The sequence below is a fragment of the Canis lupus genome, chromosome 6, assembly GCF_003254725.2.
Source record: "Canis lupus dingo isolate Sandy chromosome 6, ASM325472v2, whole genome shotgun sequence".
NCBI lineage: Eukaryota > Metazoa > Chordata > Mammalia > Carnivora > Canidae > Canis > Canis lupus.
Window position 1 is genome coordinate 23,944,232 of NC_064248.1, and position 12,484 is coordinate 23,956,715.

At 37.2% G+C, this 12,484-nt stretch overlaps 1 protein-coding gene across 3 annotated transcripts in view; it reads right to left on the bottom strand.

Moving 5' to 3' along the window:
* Positions 1–12,484, bottom strand: part of LOC112640270 (phospholipid-transporting ATPase ABCA3-like) — a 191,283-nt gene that overhangs the window by 85,772 nt on the left and 93,027 nt on the right. For all 3 annotated transcript variants that reach the window (XR_003123948.3, XM_025416268.3, XM_025416272.3), the window contains 3 exons: positions 2,622–2,776; positions 2,227–2,382; positions 1,516–1,726 (listed from right to left, as the gene is read on the bottom strand). Coding sequence is in view for 2 of the 3 variants with exons in the window: in XM_025416268.3 (XP_025272053.3) it covers positions 1,516–1,726; positions 2,227–2,382; positions 2,622–2,776 (522 nt within the window). In the remaining variant the exon portion in view is untranslated. The remainder of the gene's footprint in view (positions 1–1,515; positions 1,727–2,226; positions 2,383–2,621; positions 2,777–12,484) is intronic.

The following is a 12,484-nucleotide window of genomic DNA, read 5'->3' on the forward strand; positions in this document are numbered from 1 at the left end:
TATGTACATTTGCATATCTAATGAAAACCACTCTTGTTTTCAATGCCTTCCATTTCCTACCCCTGACCATCAAACTTAATTTCTTATTGATCCTCCCAAAAAACCTGATCCAGGCTGACTTCCTCATTGTTCTAGGAGTAAAAAAAGTCCCATTTTTATCCTCTTGCTCTTACTTACTTGTCCATTTTCCTAAAAGATTTTGTTCTTTTCTCCATTGCCTTTATAAAGCCTGTAACTGAAGGCATTCTATGGATAACCAATATACCTGAGCAATACTTTTGTGTCTATAACTAACCTACTATGGATTTTTATATCCTCATCTGTAAGTGCAAAATAATTCAATAATATTAGTCTCTCTCTTTCTGACGTTCACAAAATTGACAGTTTAAGTAAGACCCTACATCCTCTTTGATGGGGAAGTGGTAGCATATGAGAGTACCAAGCATGGGCCTTGGTGCCAGAGGGACCCAGGTCCACTCCCATTGTTCTGCTTCATAAAAATGGTGATGTTATAAAGATTAGATGAGATAATATGTGTAAACATGAATATAACTCACCTGCAATAAATGTGAGTTGAATGAATGAATTCAAGTACTGAATTCATGATTAATAGAATGACAGAATGTTTAACTATTCTCATTAATTTGTCTCCTCCTCATTCTGAAATCCTGATATACTCACAGCTTTGAGACACGTAATTTCAGAAACAATTATATAAGCTTTTGTATTGTTCACTTTCAACGTACTAGTCTTACTGACTAACCAAACTATATATTTATCAGAGTCAAGACAATTTTATTCCACAGTTTGGTCATTTCCTGTTCAATAAAGTCTTGTTGGGGATCCCTGGGTGGCGCAGCGGTTTGGCGCGGGCCTTTGGCCCAGGGCACGATCCTGGAGACCCGGGATCGAATCCCACATCGGGGTCCCGGTGCATGGAGCCTGCTTCTCCCTTTGCCTGTGTCTCTGCCTCTCTCTCTCTCTCTCTGTGACTATCATAAATAAATAAAAATTAAAAAATAAAAATAAAAATAAACTCTTGTTGGTCAACCACCACATCTCAGGAATATTCATGAAAATAAACTGGAAAGCATTTAACTCATTATACTGGGAGTTTGATACTGATTTGATTGAAAAGGGTCAGAAATATCTAGTCATTGATTTTTTCCTCTCCAAGCCACGAATCTATGTGCTAAACCCTCAAAAGCATTACTTTACTTCTCCAACAAATTAACACTTCAGTAGAAGCCACATGAAAGAAATAAACATGACTTTTGTGGGGTCAACAAACAATATTTTCCAAGTCAGAATATACTTAAGTAATAATGAGAAGTAATTAACTAGATAGGAAATGTCTAAGTTACAAAAAACCAATTTAAATAGTTTAGACCTAACATAATTAAGGACACAGGAAGTTTTTGAGGACTTGTGTAGAGGGACAATAATAACAAAAACCATGTTTGAATAATATTATTAAGCCATTAGCATCCAAAAAATGATCAAAGGGAGAGAGACCATATATCCTTTTAAGGAAAATTGAAGAGCCACAGCAGCACAGGGATCCCTTGACCATGATGGCTATGCGGTCACCCAGAACATCAGCCTCATCCATGTGGTGGGTAGTCAGTAAGATGGTTCGATCATGTTTATACTGCTGAAGGACATTCCAGGTGAATCTCCTTGAGACTGGGTCCATGCCAGATGTTGGCTCATCAAGTATCACAACCTAAAAACCAGAAGAACAATTCCATGATTTATGCTGTCCCCCTTATGGGATAACTTACTATTTATGGGGGCATATTTAAGTTAAGATACATAATCTACACTATATTTTATTAAGAACTCTGCAAAATTAATAGTAATTTCTCTTTTTTAAAAGATTTTATTTATTTATTCATGAGAGATACAGAGAAAGGAGGGGGGCAGAGACAAAGGCAGAGGGTGAGGCAGGCTCCATGCAGGGAACCCGATGCGGGACTTGATCCCAGGGCTCCAGGATCACACCCCGGGCCGAAGGCAGGTGCCAAACTGCTGAGCCATCCAGGGATCCCCAGTAATTTCAAGCTCTATAACCACATTACAGCACCTGGTCAAAAGTGGGAATCCCCTCTGATTACCATTTGGGAAGTTCCTTTTAGAAAGTTAGATTGATATCAGCTTTTAGGTTTGTGTCAGGTGAGTTTCATATACCATCTGAAGCAGGGATTCGCGTTAACCATTCTTTACCTTGGAGCCTCCTATAAGTGCTATAATTATGGAGAGTTTGCGCTTCATTCCTCCACTCAGTGACTTTGCAATTGCATCATGCTTTTCCAGCAGGCCAAAAGAAGTTAGCATTTTATTAACTTCTGTGGGCCGTATCTCTGGAGGTACTCCTTTTATCTACAAAGAGAAGCCAGAGTTTACATGGTACTTCCACCTTTATACTTAAAATATATCTTACATCAAAACTTCTCTTACACAACTATTTATATATGAGACAATTCTTCCTTTCACCTTCCTTTATGGTAAAAGAACAATGCCAAAAAAGATTCCACTAAATTAGGGTAAAGATGTTGTTCCTTGTTCATACTGCCTGAAGCATATGAAGAGTGGGGGAAAAGAACATCTCTTTGACTCACCACACAGTAGAAATAAAGATGTTCTGATACTGTCAACTCTGCAAACAATATGTCATCCTGGGGGCAAAATCCCAAGTTATTCCTGACGTGATTCATGTCTTTTGAGATATCATATCCATTAATATACACCTTTCCACTTGTTGGAAGAGTCAAACCTGGAATTAAGCCGAGGACATGACAGAAGCTTAGCTTCTACGAGAGAAACTAACTGTCCATTAGCATCTAAACTTCAGTCTACTTAAAGATTACTAAAAAAAGCTATCAGAGCCTTCTACAGAAGTAGTAGTCGTAAATATAAATGGGTTACTTTCTGATGATGAGGAAAGAAATAATTTTTTTTCCTTTATTTTTTGTCTATATATTCTAGTTTTCGGTGAATATGAAATAATATGAATTACTTGAGTGCTACAAAATGCTTTGAAGAATTTGCTGTTCTAATATTCTAGTACTATTGTCTGCCATTTGATAACATATATGAGCCATATTATGATCTGAGCACTGCATTATAAACACAATGGCTGATTTTTTCAAATGAAAAATTCAGAACACAGGACCCTAACCCTCTAGAAGTTAAAATTTTGTTGGAAGAGAAAATGTTATCACATATAGTGGCCTTAAAATATTTGCATAACATTTATGCAAAGATGGCAACTGGGCCATTTTTCTGCTGAAAAAGTTGATAACATTCTAAATAGTTACAAAACTCCTTAAGTTCCACAACTCAATAATTCTACTTTAAGGGGCACCTCTGTGCCCAGCTGGTTGAGCTGGACTCTTGGTTCCAGCTTAGATCTGATCTCAGGATCATGGGATCACTGCTCTCCCTGCTTAGTGTGGAGTCTGCTTGTGTTTCCCTCTCCCTCCCCAAAGCTCTCTCTTTCTAAAGTAAATAAATCTTTTTAAAAATAATTCCACTTTAAAAAATACACTCTGAGGGGTGCCTGGGTGGTTCAGTCAGTTAAATATCCAAAATCAAGCTGACTTTGGCTCAGGTCATGATCTTGGGATCATGAGACCGAGCCCTGCATGCGGCTCTGTGCTCAGCATATAGTCTGCTTGAGAATGATATCTCCCCTCCCAAAAAACAGTCTAAAAAAATTACAAAAAAATTTTTTAAAGCACTCTGGAAAGGAAAAATGTATTCAAGATTGTCCATTACATTTAGGGTAATTAAAATGTTTCCCTTTACTCTTGTTGCCAGGCCCTCTAACCTATTTAACATTTGTCCCAGATTTTTCATTTTTAACAAAGTATCATCATTAATGATACTAACATAAGATGGGGCAGGTGCTGGATTGGAATACCTCTAACTTGGTATATCTGACTTCTGGCATATTTGCCTAGTGGTATGTGAGAAGTATGTACAATAAGTAAGAGTTATCACACTTTAATGCATGGGTCTGAAAGAGGAACAGTAACAATGTTCTTGATACAACGTTACTAACACATCCATTTAAAGACAATTATACAGGCACTCCCTGATACACTAAAGTGGGATAAGATGACCGAGGCTATAAAGAGTGATGACCGAGGCTATAAAGAGTGAACTTTTTAGCGTGGGAAAAGTACTCAGTAGTACTGCCCTTCCTGGACATTTGGTATATAGGCCAGTTGTGCCTGTGAATTGTATCACCAGGAACCGTGGCAGGTTGGATAAGTGGGAAAATTGGGTAAGGTCTACTTAAAGTTTTGTGAGAAATTGTGGGAAAGCAGTCCTCACCTCGACCATACAGAGAACAGGTTAGACGTTTTCCTTTGGTACCTTTGTAATTTATCATTTTATATAATTATGCAATTGATTTATCTTGTCATTTGGTGAGTCAAGGGTTTCCAAGATTGCCCCCAGTGTTGATAAGCCAGAAATACAGAATTCAGCATATAGTCCTACTCATGGCTAAGGTTTATCACAGCAAAATGATTCAAAGCAAAAGCAGCAGAAAAGATAGGCATGTATAGCAAAGTCTAGGGGAAATCAGGTGCACACATCCAGTGGAGTCCCACAGGACACCCTTAATTCTTCCAGCAACAAGTATTTTTTTTATATTTGAGAGAGAGAGAGAGAGAGAGAGAGAGAGAGAGTGTACAAGCAAGAGGAGCAGCAGAGAGGGAGAGAGAAACAGGGTCCCCCACTGAGCAGGACCCTGGGATCATGACCTGAGCCAAAAGCAGACACTGAGCCACCCAGATGCCCTCCAGCAACAAGTTTCAGTAAGTCATGGGAAATGTTCTCTATCAGTGAAGCCCATCAGAGGCCCAGCATTAAGGGGCTGGTCATATTGGAAGGTACCCTCCACTTAGGACATACCAAAATTTTAGACCCCCAAAGGAGAGCAGATGTTCAGCATAAACTACATGGTCTGCATAAACAGTTTAGGTACAGTGAACTACTTTTATTAGGGAATATGGGAACACTCTCAAAATCCAAGTTCTCAGATGCTAGCCAAAGCCCAACCCTATAAGCATGCCTTTCTAAAGAGGGCAGTCTCTGGGCTATTATATCAACTCTTTCCTGCACATTTAGCAATGCTTTTTATTGCACAATCCTTTCTGGAGTAAGCTAAGAAAAAAAGATAAGACTGATGAAAAGTTAAATGCTTAATGCCCATTTCTCTAGAAAGCTTAGACTAAAGATTAATTCACATATAAGTTTATCAATATACATTACCCATAGAAGTCCAATGGATACCACTGACCACATGAAAGCTAGTGAAAAATTAATCTGCTTTAAAAAATCATACTTGTTTTACTAAAATTGACCCAACGAGAGTGATTTAAAAATTACAGCTGCTGAAGGTGTGTTTACATATTCCTTCATGAGGCATGACTTTCTATCTAGAAATTAAAAGACCAATTTAAATTAGCTTCAGTCATTTTATTCCAAACTTCCTCATGATGGAATAGCTATAAATGTTCAGGCCCATGAGCAGAAGAAACTTTTTAAGCAATTATATAATGCCTTTTATTTATCAGTGTCATCAAATGATTCAAATAAAAAAGTAATATTGGTTCCATTTGGTTCATCCAACTAATTAATGGAATCAAAACAAAGTTTTTGAAAGTTCTTCTGCTGAAGATGAAATACCTAACATTTATTATGAATGCTATAATAAATTCAGTTATTCAATTCTATATTCTTAACTCTTTGAGGAACCTCCACACTGTTTTCCAGAGTGGCTGTACCAGTTCACATTCCCACCAACAGTGCAACAGGGTTCCCCTTTCTCCACATTCTCTCCAAAATTTGTCGTTTCCTGTCTTGTTAATTTCCCCATTCTCACTGGTGTGAGGTGGTATCTCATTGTGGTTTTGATTTGTATCTCTCTGATGGCAAGTGATGCAGAGCATTTTCTCATGTGCGTGTTGGCCATGTCTATATCTTCCTCTGTGAGATTTCTGTTCATGTCTTTTGCCCATTTCATGATTGGATTATTTGTTTCTTTGGTGTTGAGTTTAATAAGTTCTTTATAGATCTTGGATACTAACCCTTTATCTGATATGTCATTTGCAAATATCTTCTCCCATTCCGTAGGTTGTCTTTTAGTTTTGTTGACTGTTTCTTTTGCTGTGCAGAAGCTTTTTATCCTGATTAAGTCCCAATAGTTCATTTTTCCTCTTGTTTCCTATGCCTTCATAGGTGTGTCTTGCAAGAACTGTGGCCAAGTTCAAAAAGGGGGTTGCCTGTGTTCTCCTCCAGGATTTTGATGGATTCTTGTCTCACATTTAGATCTTTCAACCATTTAGAGTTTATCTTTGTGTATGGTGTAAGAGAATGGTCTACTTTCATTCTTCTGCACATGGCTGTCCAATTTTCCCAGCACCATTTATTGAAGCGACTGTCCCTTTTTCCAGTGGATAGTCTTTCCTGCTTTGTCGAAAATTAGTTGACCATAGAGTTGAGTGCCTATTTCTGGGTTCTCTAAAAATAGAGCTACCTTGGGACGCCTGTGTGGCTCAGCAGTTCGGCATCTCCCTTTGGCTCAGGCATGATCCTGGATTCCCAGAACTGAGTCCCACATCGGGCTCCCTGCATGGAGCCTGCTTCTCCTCCCTCTGCCTGTGTCTCTGCCTTTCTCTCTGTGTCTCTTGTGAATAAACAAATTTTAAAAATCTTTTAAAAAATAAAAAATAAATAAATAAAGCTACCCTACAACTCAGCAACTGCACTACTGGGTATTTATTCCAAAGATACAGATGTAGTGAAACACCAGGACACTTGTACCCCAATGTTTATAACAGCAATATCCACAATAGCCAAACAATGGAAGGAGCCACAATGTCCTTCGACAGATGAACGGATAAAGAAAATGTGTGTATGTATATATATATATATATATATATATATATATATATATATATATATTATATAAAATCATGGAATATTACTCAACCATCAGAAAGGATGAATACCCACCATTTGCTTTGACATGGATGGAACTGGAGGGTATTGTGCTGAGTAAAATAAGTCAATCGGAGAAGGAAAATCATCATATGGTTTTACTCATACGTGGAATTTAAGAAATAGTGAAAGGGATTATAAGGGAAAGGAGGGGAACTGAGTGGGAACAATTAGAGAGGGAGACAAACCATGAGAGACTCCTAACTCTGGGAAATGAACAAAGGGTTGCAGAAGGGGAGGTGGGGAAGGGGTTGGGGTAACTGGGTGACAGGCACTGAGGAGGGCACTTGATGGGATGAGCACTGGGTGTTATACTATATGTTGGTAAATCTAACTTCAATAAAAACAAACTTAAAAAATAATAAAGCTAAAAAATTTAAAAAATAAAATTCAATATTCAAAAATAAATCTGCCTTTGCTATGGTGATATTCATGCAAATCTTGGTAGAATAAAGCAATGTGGAAAACCAAAAAGTAAGGAACAGAAATCTACCTGGGATGGATTATGGTACTCACATAATTCATAACTGTTTCTAAAATTTAAACATTCTACCAATAGAAATAAATGCCATAGTTTTCAAAATTTTAAATATTTAAATCTATAAATTTAGTAAAAAACATTTTTGAAAAAAATTCTGGAAAATAGGGTTAAAGACAAAATGCTAAAGAAAAAGATACTTTAGCACCACAGTAAGTACTTTTTTCCTTTACTGTCCACCACCAGTCCAATTCTTAAAATTTGAGCCTTAGAGAACTAGTTTGTAAATTAAATCAAAGTGTCCTATGATATCATTTAACTTGCTGTTAAACTGTCCTTGAGGAAGTACAGACACTGGACTTACTAGAGAGAGAATTTAAATAATTTGCCTTAAAATATGCCCAGAGAACTCACAGAAAGAACTCATAGAACTAAATGGAATTAGGCAAATTGTTATAAAGTTAAGATGTTAATTGTAATCCATAGGGCAACCATTAAAAAATTTATACAGAAAAAGAAACACAAGGAGATCAAACAGTACACCGAAGGAAAAAAATTAATCACAAAATAAGCAATTCAGGAATGGAGAAATATCAGAATATAAAAGATGTACAGAAACAGAAAAATGGCAAAAAGTCCTTCCTTTTCAGTAATTATTTTAAATGGAACTAGATTAACTCTCAAATGAATGGCAGATTTGGCAAAATAGAAAGTGATCCACCCATATGATTTCTAAAAGACTCACTTAAGACATAAGTGGCAGATGAGAACATGAAATTCTGTGCAAAGAGAATACAAAATAGAACTGGGTAGATATATAAGACATATTGACATATTGTATGACATATAAGACATACAAAAGACATATTGAGACAAAATTGTTATAAAAGACAAAGAAGGTTAGTAACCCATGAAGAAATTAAATTACAACAATGGTAAACATATATGTACCTCACAAAGAGCACCAAATATATGAGCAAAAAATAATGGAATTGACGGGAGAAATAAACAGATCTACAATAATAGTTGTAGACTTTAATATCCCATTTTCAACAATGAAGAGAAAACTAGAGAGATCTGATCAGTTAGGGAACAGAAGATTTAATGCTTTAAACCAGCTAAACCTAAACCACACATATAGAACACTGCCCAGTCACAGCAGAAAACATATTCTTCTCAAATGCCCATGGGCTCTTCAAGATAGATAGTATGTTAGGCTACAAAACAAGTCTTAAATTTAAAATGATTGAAGTGATACAAAGTATCTTCTCCAATCACAATGGAATGAAACTAAAAGTCAACAATAGAAAAAAAACCTGGAAAATTCATAAGTATGCAAAAATTAAACAACACTCTCAAAGAAGAAATTACAAGTGAAATTAGAAAATGCACTGGGACTAGCAAAAATGTAAACACAGTATGACATAACTTATTGAATGCAGGGAAATCAGGTCTCAGAGAAAAAATTATCTTTGCAGACACTTGCATTGAAATCAAATAACCAAATTCTGCCTTAAGGAACTAGAAATGTTGATGAAGTCCAAATAGTTCATTTTTGCTTTTGTTTCTTTTGCCTTTGTGAATGTATCTTGGAAGAAGTTACTGTGGCCGAGTTAAAAAAGGGTGTTGCCTGTGTTCTCCTCTAGGATTTTGATGGAATCTTGTCTCACATTTAGATCTTTTATCCATTTTGAGTTTATCTTTGTGTATGGTGAAAGAGAGTGGTCCGGTTTCAATCTTCTGCATGTGGATGTACAAGTTTCCCAGCACCATTTATTGAAGAGACTGTCTTCCTTCCAATGGATAGTCTTTCCTCCTTTGTCGAATATTAGTTCACCATAAAGTTGAGGGTCCACTTCTGGATTCTCTATTCTGTTCCATTGATCTATGTGTCTGTTTTTCTGCCAGTACCACACTGTCTTGATGATCACAGCTTTGTAGTACAACCTGAAATCTGGCATTGTGATGCCCCCAGATATGGTTTTCTTTTTTAAAATTCCCCTGGCTATTTGGGGTCTTTACTGATTCCACACAAATCTTAAAATAATTTGTTCTAACTCTCTGAAGAAAGTCCGTGGTATTTTGATAGGGATTGCATTGAACGTGTAAATTGCCCTCGGTAACACTGACATTTTCACAATATTAATTCTGCCAATCCATGAGCATGGAATATTTTTCCATCTCTTTGTGTCTTCCTCAATTTCTTTCAGAAGTGTTCTATACTTTTTAGGGTACAGATCCTTTACCTCTTTGGTTAGGTTTATTCCTAGGTATCTTCTGCTTTTGGGTGCAATTGTAAATGGGATTGACTCCTTAATTTCTCTTTCTTTAGTCTCATTGTTAGTGTATAGAAATGCCACTGATTTCTGGGCATTGATGTTGTATCCTGCCACACTGCTGAATTGCTGTATGAGTTCTAGCAATCTCGGGGTGGAGTCTTTTGGGCTTTCTATGTACAGTATCATGTTATCTGCAAAGAGGAAGAGTTTGACTTCTTTGCCAATTTGAATGCCTTTTGTTTCTGAGGCTAGGACTTCTAATACTATGTTGAATAGCAGTGGTGAGAGTGGATCCCTAATCTCCTGATCTTAGGGGAAAGATTCCCAGTGTTTCCCCACTGAGAATGATATTTGCTGTGGGCTTTTTATAGATAGCTTTTAAGATGCTGAGGAATGTTCCCTCTAACCCTACACTGAAGACTTTTGATCAGTAATGGATGTTGTATTTTGTCAAATGCTTTTTCTGTATCTATTGAGAGGATCCTATGGTTCTTGTTTTTTCTCTTGTTGATAAGATCAATCACACTGATTGCTTTACGAGTGCTGAACCAGCCTTGCATCCCAGGGATAAATCCCAAATGGTCATGGTGAATAATCTTCTGAATGTATTCTTGGATCCTATTGGCTAGTATCTCGTTGAGAATTTTTACATCTGTGTTCATTAGGGATATTGGTCTGTAATTCTCCTTTTTGGTGGAGTCTTTGTCTGGTTTTGGAATTAAGGTGATGCTGGCCTCATAGAACGAATTTGGAAGTACTCCATCTCTTTCTATCTTTCCAAACAGCTTTAGTAGAATAGGTATGGTTTCTTCTTTAAACGTTTGATAGAATTCCCCTGGGAAGCCATCTGGCCCTGGACTCTTGTGTCTTGGGAGGTTTTTGATGACTGCTTCAATTTCCTTCCTGGCTATTGGCCTGTTCAGGTTTTCTATTTCTTCCTGTTCCAGTTTTGGTAGTTTGTGGTTTTCCGAAATGTGTCCATTTCTTCTAGATTGCCTAATTTATTGGCGTAGAGCTGCTCGCAATATGTTTTTAAAATCATCTGTATTTCCTTGGTATTGGTGGTGATCTCTCCTTTTACATTTATGATTTTATTAATTTGAGTCTTTTCTCTTTTGTCTTTAATAAGGCTGGCTAATGGTTTATCTATCTTCTTAATTCTTTCAAAGAACCAACTCCTGGTTTTGTTGATCTGTTCTACAGTTCTTCTGGTCTCTATTTCATTGAGTTCTGCTTGAATCTTTATTAACGGTCTTCTGCTGGATGTAGGTTTTATTTGCTGTTCTTTCTCCAGTTCCTTTAGGCGCAAGGTTAGCTTGTGTATTTGTGTTTTTTCCAATTTTTTGAGGGATGCTTGTGTTGTGATATATTTCCCTCTTAAGACTGCTTTTGCTGTATCTCAAAGATTTTGAATGGTTATATCTTCATTTTCATTAGTTTCCATGAATCTTTTTTAAAATTTATTTTATATTGGTGTTCAATTTGCCAACATATAGAATAACACCCAGTGCTCATCCCATCAAGTGCCCCCCTCAGTGCCCATCACCCAGTCACCCCCACCCCGGCCCACCTCCCTTCCACCACCCCTAGTTCGTTTCCCAGAGTTAGAAGTTTCCCATGTTCTGTCTCCCTTTCTGATATTTCCCACTCATTTTTTCTCCTTTCCCCTTTATTCCCTTTCACTATTTTTTATATTCCCCAAATGAATGAGACCATATAATGTTTGTCCTTCTCCGATTGACTTATTTCACTCAGCATAATACCCTCCAGTTCCATCCATGTCGAAGCAAATGGTGAGTATTTGTCATTTCTAATGGCTGAGTAATATACCATTTTAAACATAAACCACATCTTTTTAAACTTTTTAATTTATTTTTATTTTTTTAATAATAAATTTATTTTTATTGGTGTTCAGTCTGCCAACATACAGAATAACACCCAGTGCTCATCCCGTCAAGTGCCCCCCTCAGTGCCTGTCACCCAGTCACCCCCACCCTCCTCCCCTTCCACCACCCCTAGTTCGTTTCCCAGAGTTAGGAGTCTTTACATTCTGTCTCCCTTTCTGATATTTCCTACCCATTTCTTCTCCCTTCCCTTCTATTCCCTTTCACTATTATTTATATTCCCCAAATAAATGAGAACATATAATGTTTGTCCTTCTCCGATTGACTTATTTCACTCAGCATAATACCCTCCAGGTCCATTCACGTCGAAGCAAATGGTGGGTATTTGTCGTTTCTAATGGCTGAGTAATATTCCACTGTATACATAAACCACATCTTTTTAAACTTTTTAATTTATTTTTATTTTTTTAATAATAAATTTATTTTTTATTGGTGTTCAGTCTGCCAACATACAGAATAACACCCAGTGCTCATCCCGTCAAGTGCCCCCCTCAGTGCCCGTCACCCAGTCACCCCCACCCTCCTCCCCTTCCACCACCCCTAGTTCGTTTCCCAGAGTTAGGAGTCTTTACATTCTGTCTCCCTTTCTGATATTTCCTACCCATTTCTTCTCCCTTCCCTTCTATTCCCTTTCACTATTATTTATATTCCCCAAATAAATGAGAACATATAATGTTTGTCCTTCTCCGATTGACTTATTTCACTCAGCATAATACCCTCCAGGTCCATTCACGTCGAAGCAAATGGTGGGTATTTGTCGTTTCTAATGGCTGAGTAATATTCCACTGTATACATAAACCACATCT